At 41.9% G+C, this 16,936-nt stretch overlaps 1 protein-coding gene across 1 annotated transcript in view; it reads left to right on the forward strand.

Annotated features, from left to right (window-relative positions):
• Nucleotides 1-16,936, forward strand: part of CCDC68 (coiled-coil domain containing 68) — a 123,715-nt gene that overhangs the window by 86,716 nt on the left and 20,063 nt on the right. Inside the window, exon 9 of the mRNA XM_029579814.1 lies at nucleotides 12,562-12,667. Within this exon, the coding sequence (XP_029435674.1) occupies nucleotides 12,562-12,667 (106 nt within the window). The remainder of the gene's footprint in view (nucleotides 1-12,561; nucleotides 12,668-16,936) is intronic.

Consider the following 16,936-nt stretch of genomic DNA (forward strand, 5'->3'; position numbering starts at 1 on the left):
GGGAGGGGTTTTTTTTCTAATTCTTTTTTTTTTGGATCTTTAAGATGATTTGTAGGGGGACAGGAGATCCTTCAGATACAGTAGATTGGGCTCTGGTCATGTTGTCATTTGAAAGTAATGCAGAAAGCTTTGAACTGGGTCTGATAGGGAACTGGTAGCCAGTGGAAATTCTGGAGGACTAGGGTAATGTGGTCCCTGTGGCTGCAGTCAGATAACATCCTCACTAGCTGTGGATGGTTTAAGAGTTTTTATGGGAGCCTTATATACAAATGCCTACATCACAGTTTTTGTCTTGCCATGTATAATTTTATCTGATTTACTCACTGGATGTAGTAGAAGGTGTTTATTTCTTGCAAACTTTTGTGATGTGGGATTCCATCTTTAGTTTGGTCCCGTGCTATGGACCTCAGGGTTTATTGAGAGGATGTGTGTGTGGGTGGGGGGTTATTCAGAATCAATTGAAGTCTTCAAGAGGAGCAGAGGAGATATCTAGAGTCAATAACTTTATTTTGCTGGAATTTATTTTATTTATTATTCCTTTCTAGAATGCTCCTTTGAAATAGGCTACACAGCAGTATACAGCAAAAGTGAATAAACATGTATTAATAAAACAAAAACAAGATAACAAGACATATCACAATAGAAATAAAGATGTGACAAGCTCCCCAAATCTGCATCCCTCTCCTCCTGAGCCTATTTATTTATTTTATTTATTTAGAGATTTTTATATACCGCAGTACGTAAGGATATAATTCACCGCGGTTTACATTTAACAATAACTTAGCAACAGGCTTTACAATTGACATTATTAATAAGTATTAATTAGAATTAATTACAAATAACAGGATTGATGGAAAAACAGGCTGTACAGACCGTGGACCATCCATTATTGTTTAACATACAATAATGAAATTGAAGTAACTAAAAATATTTACGAACCAACACTAAAACCATAGAGCATATAATACAATAACGGTGCTGAGAGGGAATACAAGTTCTAAATTGAACAGAGTATAATTCTATTATATAAAATCAATTAAAATAACATAATCGGGGATAGTGCGGGCGAATGGGAGAGGAAGAATTTAGGGAGGGATAGTGGGTGGGAGGGACAAGGAGCAGGGGATAAAAGGGGGTTGCAAATTGAATGGCATTTCAGTTTAATTGGATATCATTGTGTGAAAGCTAGTTCAAATAACCACGTTTTGAGGCCTTGTTTGAATTTCTTATGGCAGGGTTCCAGACGCAAGTCAGTGGGCATCTTGTTCCATAGGTTGATTCCCGCTATGGAGAAAGAGCGGTCTCTTGTGTTCACGTGTTTGATATGTTTAATAGGCGCAGCTGCAAATTTAGCTTGATGGATATTTCTTATTGGTCTCTTAGAGGTATGGAAAACAAACTGCTCCGAGAACCATTGCATCTCTTGGGTGTAGGCCGACTTATGAATCAGGGAGAGAACTTTAAAGATAATTCTAGATGCTACTGGAAGCCAATGCAAGAACATGAGAGCTGGTGTAATGTGATCATGGTGGCAGGTATTGGTGATTAGTCGAGCTGCTGCATTCTATAACATCTGTAAAGGTTGAATTGAGTTTTTAGGGAGACCTAAGAGTAATGCGTTGCAGTAGTCAATTTTTGGTAGTATGGTAGCTTGCAATACCGTCCAGAAATCTTGTGGATGAAGCAAAGGTTTAATTCTTTTTAGCGTGTGAAGTTTGAAAAAACCATTTTTTATTGTGGCAGAGATGAATTTCTTTAATGTAAAATGGTTGTCAATTATGACGCCAAGACTGCGGACTTGCTGTAGTTGGGGAAGAACTGAAGTTGAAAGATGGGATGTGTTGGAGGAGATGTTATTGTGTGGCGTGATGAGGATGAGTTCCATTTTGGAAGTGTTTATAGCTAGGAAGTTTTCTGTGAGAAGCTTTTTTATTTCAGCCGGGGCTGATTCCCAGGTTTTCAGAGCATTAGAAAGGGAATCATTAATAGGGATGAGAATCTGTACGTAATCAGCATATATGAAGTGACGGAGATTCAGCTTTGCTAGGAGTCGACAGAGAGGAGCTAAGTAAATGTTAAACAGGGTTGATGATAGCGATGAGCCTTGTGGTACACCTTGTAGCAGATTTCTTGGTTTAGATATTTGGGATCCCAACTTGACACTGTATGTCCTGTCTTTCAGGAAAGATTGGATCCAGTATAATGCAGTGCCAGTGATGCCGATTTGAGAGAGGAGGGCTAGTAGGATATTATGATTGACTGTGTCAAATGCCGAAGAAATATCAAGAAGGGCAAGAATGTATGAATGACCAGAATCTAGTGTTTTTAGGATAGAGTCTGATAGGGATACTAGCAGCGTTTCAGTACTATGGTTCTTACGGAAACCATATTGTGACAGGAATAGTAATCGGTTATCGTCTAGATAGTCAGTGAGTTGTTTGTTGATTACTTTTTCTATGATTTTTGACAAGAATGGGAGGTTCGAGACAGGATGATAATTGGCCGGTTCAGATGGATCCAGGTCTGGTTTTTTGAGAGTCGGCTTTATAATTGCATGCTTGAGTTGCGTAGGAAAAACACCAGTCGATATAGATTTGTTGATGATGTTGGAGATGGGAGGTGCAATCCTAGTAGGGATGGAGAGGAGTGTTTTTGTAGGCATGATATCCATAGGGTGCAATGCAGTCGTGTTTTCAAAATTAGTGAGTGAGGGTGAGGTGATCATGGTGCTTGTGGGTGGAAGGGATACCGGTGGAGAATGTGAGGTAAGGCGCGCCATAATATTAGAAACCTTGTCATAAAAATAGGTAGCTAGCTTCTCACATTTGTTTTTATCATCATTTTCTGGTTTGCTGTTTGATGGTGGGGTAATAATGTTAGCAATATATTGGAATAAAGCACGCGGGTTGAACTGGTATTGATGAATTTTTGCTGTGTAGTAGTTTTTCTTGACTTCATCTGTCGTTTTATGATACTTGTGGAGTAGGGATTTGAATTTCTGTAGATGTGTTTGATCTTGATTTCTACGCCATCTCTTTTCCAGTTTACGGAGTTCGCGCTTCATAATTCTAAGATCTGTGTTGTGCCATGCACTGAGCATAGCAATTGGACAAGCAATTGAGACTGTTCCTAAACTGGTATTTTAAGCTTGCCCAAAGAGTCTTAAGACATTCAGCCTGCAACCTGCTCCTTACTGGAAAGAGACTGCAAAACAGAACTATTTGTGTGTAAAAATTTATGTATTTATTTAAAACTTTTTATATACCGACGTTCATAAACATATCACATCAGTTTACAAATAACAAGGGGATAAATATATTGAAACTGAGAGAGAAATATAAAATGACTGCTTTTTATGCATGGTGCAAAAATGGCCAAATACACGTGTAAGTGGGCCGTGCAGGAGCTATGCAAATTTTAAATAGCCGGGAAGGGTGCACGTACATTAAGGAACGCACACCCAAAAAATGTAGGTGGAAAAAGGGGCAGGGTATGGATGTTCTATAGGTGGGGCCAGCAGTGATGCACGTAGCTCCACTTTGCTGCTTTGCTATAGCGTTAAACAAAGAATCCGGTGAGAATGGGAGGGGGGGTGGGAGAGAGAGCGCCTCTTTATAGGGCTTAGTCTGATATTCTATATTTGGACCATTGCAAGGCGGCACTTTAACTTCGGGTGAGTTAGTTCAGCAGGTTCATTATAGGCAGGCTATAAAAGTTTTGAAATAAATAAATACATGACAGAAAAAGACTAACTGGGCCATTCATTCTGCCTAGTTGTTTCTGTCTACCTTGCTAAAGATACATCCCACTTGACAGTCATAGAGTGTGACCGCCTGAAGGATATCATTTCTTATCAAAGACATGTTTTGTCTTCATCCTCTATTGTACTCTACCCTTCTATGTAGTTAAGAATGCAAGAAGCCCTTTTTGGTTTGTACCCAGTACCCTTTCCTTCCCATGTCCTACCAGAAGGCCCGATAATGATCTGCCAGCCATCAACACCAGTGCAGCTGTCACGCAAGCATTCCACCTCTTAGATTACTGAGGCATTTTAAGGATGGCATACTGCCATCAAAAACCTACCTCACCAATTCAGTCAACACAGGAGATAGAGTTATCTACATGGATTTCTGGCTTTTGCTGTTCATGCAGTCAGCTAGACTGCATGAACAGCAAAAACAGACCCAGCTGCTAATTAAGACTACTATTGCAGTCTGCAAGATAAACCCAGCTATGCAAGTGACTGTCCACTAGGACTTATAGAGGTTCATATTCAAATGAATTTTGAAACTGCTAACTATTTGACTGCCCTTGAGTTATCTGGCTAAGTCATTAGCTTAGCCAGATAACTGGGTAGACTGGAGGTGTTATGGGGCAGAGCAAAGTTAGTCAGATGACTTAGCTGGATAATGCCAATATCCGGCATTTTTTGGCAAATTTATCTGGCTGTCTCTGAGTATCCCTAAAGTTATCAGGTTACAGCATATATAAAATAATTTAAATCTTAATCGGCTATGTTCAATATAGTCAGTCATGTATCCCCCCCGTCCCCCAACAAAAAAACCTTCTTGGCAAATATGTTCAATTCCTCACCCCCTCCCTAACTTCCAAAAATCTGTTGAATTGATGTCAAGTATGGCACCTGATGGCCCCCTTAAGCCATCCAAGCAAAGCAAAGTACATTGTGGGCCAGAGCAACCCAAGAAGCATCCACACTCCCCTTCTTGATTTGGAAAATAACAGGCAGCCTCCAGGCCCCTTCCTAATCCCCTTCTTATGTGCAGTCACTATCCCAACTTTCCTGCCCCTCTTGGAACTCCCACAAATCTCCCAAGTCACCAGGAGTGAAAAAGCAGTTCAGTCAAGCCTTCTCCATTTCTGCCCATCTTACTGCTAGATATCCTCCCTCAAATATGACAACAGTATTCTACTTATATGTGCCGGGTTTGTTTATCTGATTGCTAGGTTTCCTCCTTATGCTCTGAAATCAGTTTACACTGTGCATTGCTGCCTCTATAATTTTCCATTGTTCAGTTCCAAGTTGTATGTTCTTTATGTCCCCTCCACCCTCAGACCTATGCAATTTACATCTTTCTTTATAATCTGCTTTGTGCCTTGCCTATATCAAATGGAAATAAATACATTTAAAAAAAAATGAACTACATTTGTATCGTCTCTGGTGGTAACAGAGTACAATCTGACAATACTGGACACCGCCAGGCCTGGCACAAATATACCGGGTTCTCAGCAGCATGGGGTATTTTATGGTGGGGAGGTTTCTTGGGGGTAGGAGGAGGGTTGCACATTGGTTAAGAATGTGCCTGGAGGCTGCCTGTTATTTTCTAAATCGGGGGATGGGGGCATGGAGGCTCTTCAGGCCACTATGACCCTCAATTTATTTTAATTTTCTTGGGGAGAGGCCCATCAAATGCTATGCCCAACATCAATTTTACAGATTTTGGAGGGTTGGTGAATTGGACCTGCTGGCCCAGAAGGATTTTTTTTTTGTTTGGGGGGGGGGGGGGGACTTAACTACTTAACTGGCTAAATTTTGAATATAGTTGATTGGTTAATATTTAAGTTATCTGAGAACATGTGCCCAGATAACTATTAAACCTAGTTGGTTATATTAAAATATAGTCCAATAAATGTGCAACGTAACTTAACATAGTAATGAATATAGACCTCATAGTTATTGCATATTTTACTATCTAAGCCAGGGTAGGCAACTCCGGTCCTGGAGTGCCAAAAATAGGTCTGGTTTTCAGGCTATCCACAAAGAATACGCACGAGGCAATTTGCATGCACTACCTCCATTGTAAGTAAATAAATCTCATTCATCTTTGTTATGGAAGTCCTGAAAATCAGACCTGTTTGAGGTACTCTAGGGCCAGAGCTGCCTACCCGCATCTAGTGTCAAATATAAAAGTATCAGATACATATTTATGAGATCGGAATATAAAAATAATAAATAAATAAATATTATGTATGAGGACCATGAGGACCTTATTCAGGCTCTGATGCTGGCCTTGGAGCACCATTTGAAGAAAGTGGGCATTCATGGGCATTTGAAGAAAGTGGGTATATCAACCATGTCAAGTATTCCTTTCTGAACTAGCTTATACCTACTGTAAAGGTGTAAAGTAGTTATAAGTAGAAATAAAACATTTACCATCAGTCTGATATTTCTACTAAAGAAGAAAACATTTCAAAAGCCTGTTTATCCTTTCTTTCCAGCCTACATTTTTTTCACTCCTCCAAGAAAAGGAACTGTCTGTTTAAATCTCCAGCAGCGGCTCAAGTTGAAATGCTAGTGAAGTTGAAGATAGCATGAAATTATGTGAGACAAAAAATAGAGGCAGTCTTGCTGAGAGATAGCCAGTGTAATCACAAGGCAGTTTCCACATTTCCAGTCCACAATGTCTAAGAATGAAAAGGACCTGAAAACCTGCTTTGGAAAGAGAGGCAGTTTAGTTTTGTGCATGGCCTTGATTGACTATCTTTTGTATTCTTTTGTCAGTGAAATACGCTTCCTCAGGGAGTCTGTAAGGGTGATGCAAGTTCACTTGCAGGCTGAGGGCTGCTTAGAAAGTGTCTTCTATGACTTTTCCTCTCAGTTCTGCTCTTCCACCAGCAGAGGTAATAGTAGCTCCTCTTCCTCACTTCCAGAAGCACCAGTGCCTTATCTGCATGACTGAGCCGAATGGGCCTGAGCTCTACTGTCTCTCCTCTCCCTTTTGTGTCAAGAGTACAGCAAAAAAAAAAAAAAAAAAGCAACAGGGTCAGCTCACGGCACTTTAATAGCTAAGATATAGGGAGCAGAGGAAGGTATGATAGATAAAAGTGTAAATATTAAATAAAAATGAATAATAAATGATAAAGGAAAAAGTAATAGAAAAAGTTAAAATTCAAATATAGGATGTGATTTTAAAAAGCATTTACATGCGTAAAACTGGGGTTTACGTGTATAAATGCCCTTTACTAGAGTAAGTGGGCTTTTGAAAATGGCTACAATAGCGTGTAACTCCTTTGAAAATTGCCTACTTGGTATATTTTATAGTAGTATTTATTTATGTATTTATTTACTTAAATGTTTTATATACCGTCATTCCATGTGAGGATCTCTGCTTCATAACGGTTTACAGGAAAACATTCATAAATAAAATGAATGTTACAAGTTTGATAGACATTCATATAAACGGAAGTAATACAATGGTAGACTTCTAGCATAGAAACAGAGCTAGATTAAAGGGTTATCACATCGATACAGTAAAAAAAAAAAAACCCATTAAAAATACACATGAAACCATTGGTATGTATAAATCAAATCATATACAGTCCTTACAGAAAAGACTCACATGCAAAAAAGTATTGAAAATTAAAACATGTTGTTGTTGAATAACCTATGTTGTTAGAGGATACCCGGCATGGGCATGTTTCAGAATATATGCCTGTCTTAGGGTAAAAAGTTAAAAGCTTGCTCTACCATTGTCTTGAATGTGGGCCCTTGGGCTGGGGCGTGCTTAACGCAGCTAACAGGCCAACCTACTAGGCCCATGCCGACATCTCATGGACTTGCTCTACTAGGACTGAAGCAGGAGCTTCACCTATACCAGCCCCGTTCCCCACAGGTTGAACCCATGGGTTCCAGGGGGTGGCAGGGCTTGGTGAGAATTCCGTATGGAGCAGTCAGGTGAGGTCAAATCTCATAAAGAGGTTAGAGCTGGCAGCAAGCAAGCAGAATCCAAGGTTCAGTCTAGGCCAAGGTCGGGGCAGGCAGTATCCGGGACCAGGCCAAGGTCGGGGCAAGGCAGCAAGAAAGCAGAATCTGGGTCCAAGTCAAGGGCGGGGCAGGCAGCAAGAAGGCAGATTGAGGCCTAAGCTGCAGATGACAGTCCAGGAGAGTGGTCAGTATCTGTAGCAGAACCAGAAGGTCAGGCAGAGCAAATGAACTAGACAGGGAGAGGGCAGAAGGGACCCAAGCAACAAGCCTGACCAGGTAAGGGAAGATAAAGTAGGCAAGGAAACATGGAGGCAAGACACAGAAGGCAGCATGCACTGCTGGGAAAGAGGACTAGTTGCGATGCAAAGGGTAGGAGCGTGGCTGGGGTTTAAATATCCAACCACATGACATCAGCAGCAGTTGCAGACAGTTCAGTTTCCTGCTATAGGGCCTTTAACTACAGGTGTGGCGTGTGCCTAGGGAGAGCCAGGGAACATGGCTGTATGGCAACGCCTCGGCATTTGGTGTAAGTGCAGCCAGTGGCTGGACATCCCGTGGCTGACCAAAATGTTACATTACCCCCCTCTCCTAAGCCCCCTCCCTAGTGTCCTAGGATTAGGCTTACGTGGGAAGAAGCGATGAACTCCTGGGTAAGACGGGGAGCTGAAGCTGCAACCCAAGAATTCACCTCGGGCCCCACCCTTCCAGAAGATGAGGTAGTGAAATTTGTTTCACATGCACTCCTCTTCTGAAGTCATCTGAATTGGCTTGTGAGGGACAAGACAGAAGTAGAGGCTTAAGGAGAGACCTGAAAAATGTTGTGGACCTTAAGAGCAGGTGGAATCTTTAATTGACATGCCTCTGGTCCAATCCGATGAGTAATTAGAAATAGTCCAATTAAGCAAGCAAAGAACTTTGTACAAGGAATTTTTAGCTGTTAGTTGCAGGTTTTGAGCCAAAACAAATCCCCAGGTTTGAGAGGAGGCACCAGCCAGTGTTTCCTATCTGCTTATGTTTTGTACCTTTCAGCAGCAGTAGTGAGAAATTGGCAAATCTTTTTCCACAAATCCTTGAGGTCTTGGCCCATGACATCAGCTGCAGAACATGGATATAGGAAGTGGTACCCATAGAAATCTGCTGTACAGGATCTAAAATGCAGATAAACTCGTTTACATAGGCTCTTAAGAATCCTTTGAGAATATGATTAGTTCTCTCCATCTGCCTTTTACTTTGTGGGTGATATGCTGAAGATAAGTCCAAAGAAATTCCGAATGTCTTGCACAGGCTTCTCCAGAACTGAAATCCTCAATAGGATAGAATATGTTCTGGTAAGCCGTGGAGATGGAAGATATGTTGATAAAAGAGGGCGCCAGTTTTGGGACTGAAGAGAACTCAGGGAGTGCCATAAGATGAGCCATTTTTGAGTACCGGTTTACCACAACCCAAACTAAAGTACAGCTATTAGAGAGAAGCAGGTTAGTGACAAAATCCTGGTCACATGAGTCCATGGTTTCTCAGGGGCTGACAATGGTTGTAACAGCCCCCAAGGGCAAGCATGGGAGCTCTTGTTAATTGCATAATTAGGACAGGACTCCACATAGCACCATACATCACTTCTTATTCAAGGCCACCAGTAGTGGTAGAGAAGCAGTTCCATGATTTTGGTTACCCCCAGAGTGGCCTGCCAGGTGGGAATTGTGGGCCCACATCTGTTTCTTCTCCCAGAGGTGTCTGGGAACCACTGTTTTCCCTGATGGTGGGAACTACTGTGGTTATCATGATTCTTGCAGTGATCAGGCAGTTCTGGCAAGTCTTCAGTTTCAAAAGACTGTGAGAGGGCATCATCCCGCTGGTTCTTTTCTGTCAGTTGGTATCGGAGCTCAAACTCAAAGGGTTAAAGAGAGACCATCAGGCATGACGTGCGTTTAACCACTAGGATTGCTGGATATATTGTAAGTTCTTATGGTCGGTAAAAATCGAGGCTGGGTGTCTAACTCCCTACAGTAGATTGTGCCACTCTTCCAAGGCCAGTATTACCACCAGGACTTCTCCATCTCTGATGGTATAATTCTTTTCTGCAGGTGTGAATTTTGTAGAAGAAAAAGCAAGGCATTTATTTATTTAATTGATTACAGTACTTATTATCCACCTATAATGAATCATGATAAGCAGAAAGGCATGAGGGTTCCTTTACCATTATGTTGAGTGAGGACAGCCTCTACCCCAGTGGAAGAGGAATCTACCTCCATAATAAAGGGTCTAAATGGATCCAGGTGTCTGAGACAGGGATCCTTAAGGAAGGCCTGCTTGAAGCAGTGGAAAGCTACAGTAGCATCTTCTGCCCAATTTTTGCTGTCAGTGCCTTTTTTAATGAGGGCCATGAGGGGAGCTGCCAATGCAGATTATCTCTGTAAGAACTGCCAGTAGTAACTGGCAAAGCCAGGGTTCCCTGTTCAAGGAATGAATTGTTATCTGAAAATCTCCTTTGTTGCCTATAATTAAATAAAATTGATGGTTTCACATATTGAACAGTGCCTTTTAATTTTGTGAGCCACACATTATTCCTCCTGCTTTGACTTACATGTGTGTTTGGTTACTCCGCATTTCTGCTGTGCATTGACCAGGGCCAATCAGCCAGGAAGGGATTCAACATAAACAGAAGAGATGGTAACAGGCTCGACCAAGGTTACTGTGGGGAGATTGTACTGGCAAACCAATGCTTCATTGATAAAGTTGCCTCCAGTGCCTGAGTCCAGGAATCCTGGCTATGCACTATGGTGGGAGATGAGGCAAAGTGTAACGAGCAACTGAGGAGAGGATGAAGATGGACTTAGGGTTGACTCTCTGACCAACCCTAAGCTCAAAACTTGTCTGACTTCTCGGGACAACGGCTAGCAAAGTGTCCCTGAGCCGCCCAATAGAGGCTAGAGATGAACTTCATTTTTCTGGCTCGGGTTGGGTTTCAGTTCGGGCGCTTCGTGGGAAAACCCGTTTTCCCACAGATCGTTTTTTGCCAAAAACGAAACTGGAACCCGAACCCAAAACCGGAAAAACGAATAAAAAAAAAACAAACAACGAATCATAAAAAAAAACCCCACACCAACCCTTCACATTTACTTTCTTATACCCCCCACCACCACCACCACCACCACCATCCCGATCCCTCCCCAAGACTTACTAAAAGTCCCTGGTGGTCCAGCGGGGTCCCGCGAGCGATCTCTCCCTCCATGCCGTCGGGCCTGCTATGACCCAAAATGGCACCGATAGCCTTGCCCTTACGATGTCACAGGGGCTACCAGTGCCATTGGTCAGCCCCTGGCACATGGTAGGAGCATGTGACAGGGGCTGACCAATGGCACCGTAGCCCCTGTGACATCATAAGGGCAAGGCTATCGGTGCCATTTTGAATACTGGCAGCTGACGGTCTGAGTGCAGGAGATCGCTCCGGACTCCCACTGGACCACCAGGGACTTTTGGCAAGTCTTGGGGGGGGGGGGGGGGGGTCCGTCATGGTAGCTTCTGAAAAGAAGATATCATACTGCAAATGTAAGAGGTATTTCATCTGCTCTTTTATGGTCATGTCCATCTTTTCATTTGGCTTAACTGACTAAACTTCTTTTTCACAGTTCTCCTTTATGCAGTGTTCCTGAAAACAGAAATACTGCAGGATGGGGTGCTGAGAAATTACATGGCTAAAAAATTATGGGTTTAAGGAGTAAGATGAAATAGGAAACCAAGCTATTTGAACAACAGTAACAGTAATGATTTCATAATTTTGTGATGATATTTATATTGGATTGACACAACACTGGAAATCACATGGCTACAAGGTCCTAGGGATGAATAGTTTATAATCTCACTTTCTGAACAAGGAATTCAAATAAATTCACAAAACTTTGATTCATAATGTGAAAATTCAAATCTGAGTCTCCAGGTGTTGTAATTGGAATGAGATGAGACTTTATTGTTTTTTCAGATTTAGCTCACAGATTATATTAAAGTATATTAAAGTTTCCTGTCCCCAGATACTTTACAATCATAAAGGTGAGTTTTCAAAAGTGTGCTTAAAAATTTGTATTCAAGCACATAAAACAGCAAATACATGTGTGCATGCTATTTTTAAAACCATAGATAAATGAAATAATGCAAAAGATTTATCAACAAAACAATCCCAAAACATAAATGATACATTAAGAAACTTAAATCTAAAATCAATAAATCTTTATTACAAAGTAAGCCACCAATTACACAAATCACCATCTTAACAGTAAAATATAATAAAATACACCTCACATTCACAGATATCACACAGCCACCACAAAAGGACCTAACATACCCACAAAAAGGACCTAACATCCACAAGCCATTCACTCAAACTTCTTAAAATATCATTATTCCCAACATGTTTCACGTCAAAGCTTCTTCAGGGGAAACAATTACAAAACTTAAATAACAATCCAATTTAGCAAAAATCTCATTCATCACAATTACAAAATAGGTGAGTACAACTTCAAAATCTTCAAAAGACACCCCCCACCCCCTGCATGAAAAATAACATTATTGCTTGGTGAATCTAGGGGTGAGTTTGTACCGGAGGCAAAAGGGAGTAAAGTGACTTGCCCAAGGTCACAAGAAGCAGCAGCAGGATTTGAACGCTGCTCTAACCACCAGGCTACTCTTCCACGCCACTTTTGAAAACCACCCCATTAGCTTTAGGCTATGTTAAACAGAGAAAACATCAGACCCCCTGAGGCCCATTCAGTCTGCCCATTCCTGATGCAATATTCTGAATGCACTAAGCTCTATTCTTACAGTTTGTGACTGTTTTCTTTTTTCAGCTGTTTGGCCCTCAGAGTGGAGATTTCTACTTTACAGGAACAAATTTATCACTTGCAGAAAGTTATTATGTACCAACATCAGCTCCTCCGCAATGTGATACAAGAGGTAAGATATGAAACACCTGATCTGTAAGCAGACAATTCCAGGCCTTAAAGAGGAAGTTGCAGTCAATTAGCTTCCATTAATGTGTTTTCTGGTGTCAGAGATAATTAATAGTCATTAAAACCAACTATTGTTAAATCACTGATGCGAATACAAAATCTTTACAAGGAAAACTCCATTTTTGTTATGCTGGGAGAAAAGTCAGTGCTCCCTCTTCTACATCTATTTGCGAATAACTCAAGCTTTGAATTTAATGATCCATGCAGATTTAGATCTGTGAAACTGGCAAGAAACCCATGGTGGCTCTTTTGCTTTAAGTGGGACTGTTTCTGCCTTTCCATAGCCACTTGTGTAAGTCGCATGCTTTCAATGGGAAATGCATTTTTTTTTACAGATCAGCACAGTTACTTGACAAGGAGGACATTTGCTGGAGAGCCTCAAAGACCCTCAAGAAACATTTTTTTGTTTAATCTGTCTGAAAGCACCAACTCTGTTTTAGTGCTAAAATTTCACAGCCTATATAGTTATATTCCTAAAATTGAGTTTCAGTGTTTTAGGTCAGACAAATAAGTGGAGTGAACTTTCAAAGATCACTAGTTGTATCAAATTTTAGATATCCAGAGTAATTTTCAGCGTGCTAGACAATTAGGGGCGGATTTTCAGAGCCCTGCTCGCGTAAATCCGCCCAAAACTGGGCGGATTTACGCGAGCAGGGCCCTGCGCGCCGGGAAGCCTATTTTACATAGGCCTCCCGGCGCGCGCAGAGCCCCGGGACTCGCGTAATTCCCGGGGTTCTCCGAGGGGGGCGTGTCGGGGGCGTGTCAGGGGGCGGGCCCGGTCATCGTGGCGTTTCGGGGGCGTGTCGGCAGCGTTTTGGGGCGGGTATGGGGGCGTGGCTACGGCCCGGGGCGGTCCGGGGGCGTGGCCGCGCCCTCCGTACCCACCCCCAGGTCGCGGCCTGGCGCGCGGGGATTTACGCCTCCCTCTGGGAGGCGTAAATCCCCCGACAAAGGTAAGGGGGGGTTTAGACAGGGCCGGGCGGGTGGGTTAGGTAGGGGAAGGGAGGGGAAGGTGAGGGGAGGGAACGGGGGTAGGCTGCGCGGCTCGGCAGGAGGTCGGGTGGAGGTCGGCAGGAGGTCGGCAGGAAGTCGGCAGGAGGTCGGGTGGAGGTCGTGTATAAGTTGGTTATGGGTGGAAGGGTAGTGTCCTTAGGGCATCTGGGGTATTTGTGGAGAGGATATATGTGGTTGTGTGAAGTTGTTGGCATTTGAAGTAGGAATATGTTGTCATTTTTCTTTTCATTAAATTATTTTTTAGCATTCACTAAATTGACTTACTTCACATTAAATCATGTTAGCATGCACTAAGGGGCTTATTTACTAAAGGGTTTCTCCCATTTTATGTCCATGGGAAACATGCATAGAAATATGGCCCTAAGAGGCTAATTTTCAACAGCTCGTATAGGGCTAAAGGCTGAAGGTACAATGTATCTGCAAACTTTATCCAGAACTTTTAAAGTGGACTTATGCATGTAAATTCACTTTGAAAATTCCTGGAATGTGCCGGTATATCTTTGGAGCATATTTCTGAGCATACCATACATATACGCTGAATAAGCAAACACTAAATCTTCAAAGTGTTTTGAATATTAAGATGCTTATTCAGCATATATGTATGGTATGCTCAGAAATATGAGGGTTTAATACGTCATAACACTCACTTTATATGTGATCGCTCCTTATATTGTTATAGCAATTATCACATATTGTACCAGTTTTTAAATATCTATGGTATATCTTTGGAGACATACACAGGAATTTAAACTGCTCTCGAGCATCATATGGGATTGACAGACCTTTTTTAACAGCTGTACACAGCGACTCAATGGCCAGTATCACTGCAAAGCATCCAGTCTGACTTATTTACATTAGGGAGGGGCACGAGGCAGGGATGCTCCCTCTCTTCACTGTTATTTTTTCTATCCATAGAATGGTGTTGTGCTATATTCAAATGGTAAAGGAGATAGCGGGTATGCAAATGGGCACTCAAGAGTTTAAATAGGTGGCATTTGCTGATGATATATTGGTGTTTCTTACTAAGCCCGAGTCATCCCTTGGGGCCTTTTTGCACCTTTTTGAGGAGATAGGAGAATTTTCAGGTTTTAAACTCAATAAAGAAAACTCTGAAGCCTGAGCTTTCCTAAACTCACTAAAAGAATGATGGAGTGGAAGGGTTGATGGAATCTTTAGATATTTAGGTTTGCAGATCCTATTGACCTGGGAACATTATATGGCCTCGACATATACCTGCTATAACATCAAACTAAACGTAAATTTCATGCTAGGCAGGATTCACCACTGTCCCTAGTGGGACAGATTAATCTTTTTAAAATGTTGCTATTTCCAAAATGGCTTTACATCCTCCAAAGTTTATCATTTCGTTTGTTGAAGAAGGACCTGAGGGTTCTAGACAAATTAATATTAACATTTATTTAGGGAGGGAAAGTCACGATTCCCGCTTATATGCCTGAAGAAAGATTAGTCCATTACCTGTTACTAATTAAGTTGACTTAGAAAATAGTCACTGCTATTACTAGCAACAGTAGCAAGAATAGACTTAGTTTTTGGGTACTTGCCAGGTACTTGAGACTTGCTTGGCCATGTTGGAAACAGGATGCTGGGCTTGATGGACCCTTGTGTCTGACCCACTATGGCATGTTCTTATGGTCCCATGGAGGTTTGGGACTTCCTGATTTGGAGGCCTATAATGTGGCTAAATTACTGAGGATCATCCAGGATTGGTTATATAAAGGATCTATATATGTTAATGTGGTGGGAGAAAAAAACACTGATTGTGCCTCTCAGTTTGAGTTTTGTCCTACAGACCTCTTTCAGTAAATTGCCTAAAGTGTGGTCAAAGTGTATTCTGATATCCCCACTTAAATGGGCTTAGGTGAGACTAATAAAAGGTATTTAAGAGGTCACCACACTGCCCACAATTATTACAGATTCAGGGGAATTTAGATTTTCCTCCTGGCAATCATACTGTGGATTTTCAACAGTGGGCGTCAAAGGGTATAACACAATTACAATATATGTTGGAGGGGGATGGTATGATTATGGCATTTCAGTGTTGAAAAATCAATATACTCTGAACAATAAAAGTTATTTCTCTTATGTGCAATTAAGGCACTATATAGTGTCCTTGTCCCTGGCGGATCTAGACTCATCTTTCTTAGAGAATCTGGAGGAATTTGTTAAACATGAAGAGCTGGAGAATCTTTCGATTCTATCCATTCGGGGTAGCGTGGGGAAGAGCAAGATGTCTGCAAGCACCTAGACGTTGACATTTTGCCGTGCCTGTTAGTTTCTTCTTTAAAGGCTTCTTTTTATGGCTACTAAACATAAAGGGAAGGTGAGGGTTTTCCCCACCGAGCAGACTCACCTTCCAGGCAGGCAGGTGATTACATCCTTCATGTCTCCGATTTCTGCTTTACCCAGAGGTGAGATCCTCCATTGTGTAGGGCAAGGTGAAGGAGCACCAGCCCAGCCAGGGAAGGAGGTTTCCTTCAGCCCCCGGGATCTAGACTACCCTCTGGTTATCAGACGTGACCCTCCCAGGAAACTGCACTGGCACTTGATGATGATGTCAGTGCCTGTGTAGGAGGGGGCTGAGGAGGATTCAGCATCTGTCCCAACATTATCAGCACATGGGGTGTCTCCCTGCAGCGAATTCTGGATGCTCTGTGGGTTTGCATTCTGAATTGGCTGGAGCTGCAGAAGGGTCTCATTGCGAGTGAGTTTGCTCAGCTGCTGATAGAAACGGCTGTGGTAACCCTGGATTCCCTTTGAGAATTAATGGCTATGCTTAGTCAGATTCTTTTTGTTTCAGCCATAAAAAATGGATTCTTTTCCTCTGAAGCTTGATCTATAGGTTTCCAGATAGGAACATGAAAAAAAAAAAATATTTGGGGAAAATGCAAGGAATTCAGTCAACTAGGATTCAAGAAAGAGGTCATGCAGGATTGAGACTTTAGAACATTTTTCTAGGCAGCTTAATCTTTGCATATTAAATTTCCCCAAAATAATGGGGGAGCTTTCTTGGGTAACTTAAAAAAAAAAATATCTTGTGGGTGCTCTACATTTGCCCTCTGAGACGCTTCCTTCTTTAAGTAAAGCATATTTTTTGCCATCTTCTCCCTGTTCTAATGCTTTAATTGAACTTCATTAAACTTAACAGAGATTTTGGAATCATCTAGGCCTGAAATTTATA

This window comes from Rhinatrema bivittatum, chromosome 1 (assembly GCF_901001135.1).
Source record: "Rhinatrema bivittatum chromosome 1, aRhiBiv1.1, whole genome shotgun sequence".
NCBI lineage: Eukaryota > Metazoa > Chordata > Amphibia > Gymnophiona > Rhinatrematidae > Rhinatrema > Rhinatrema bivittatum.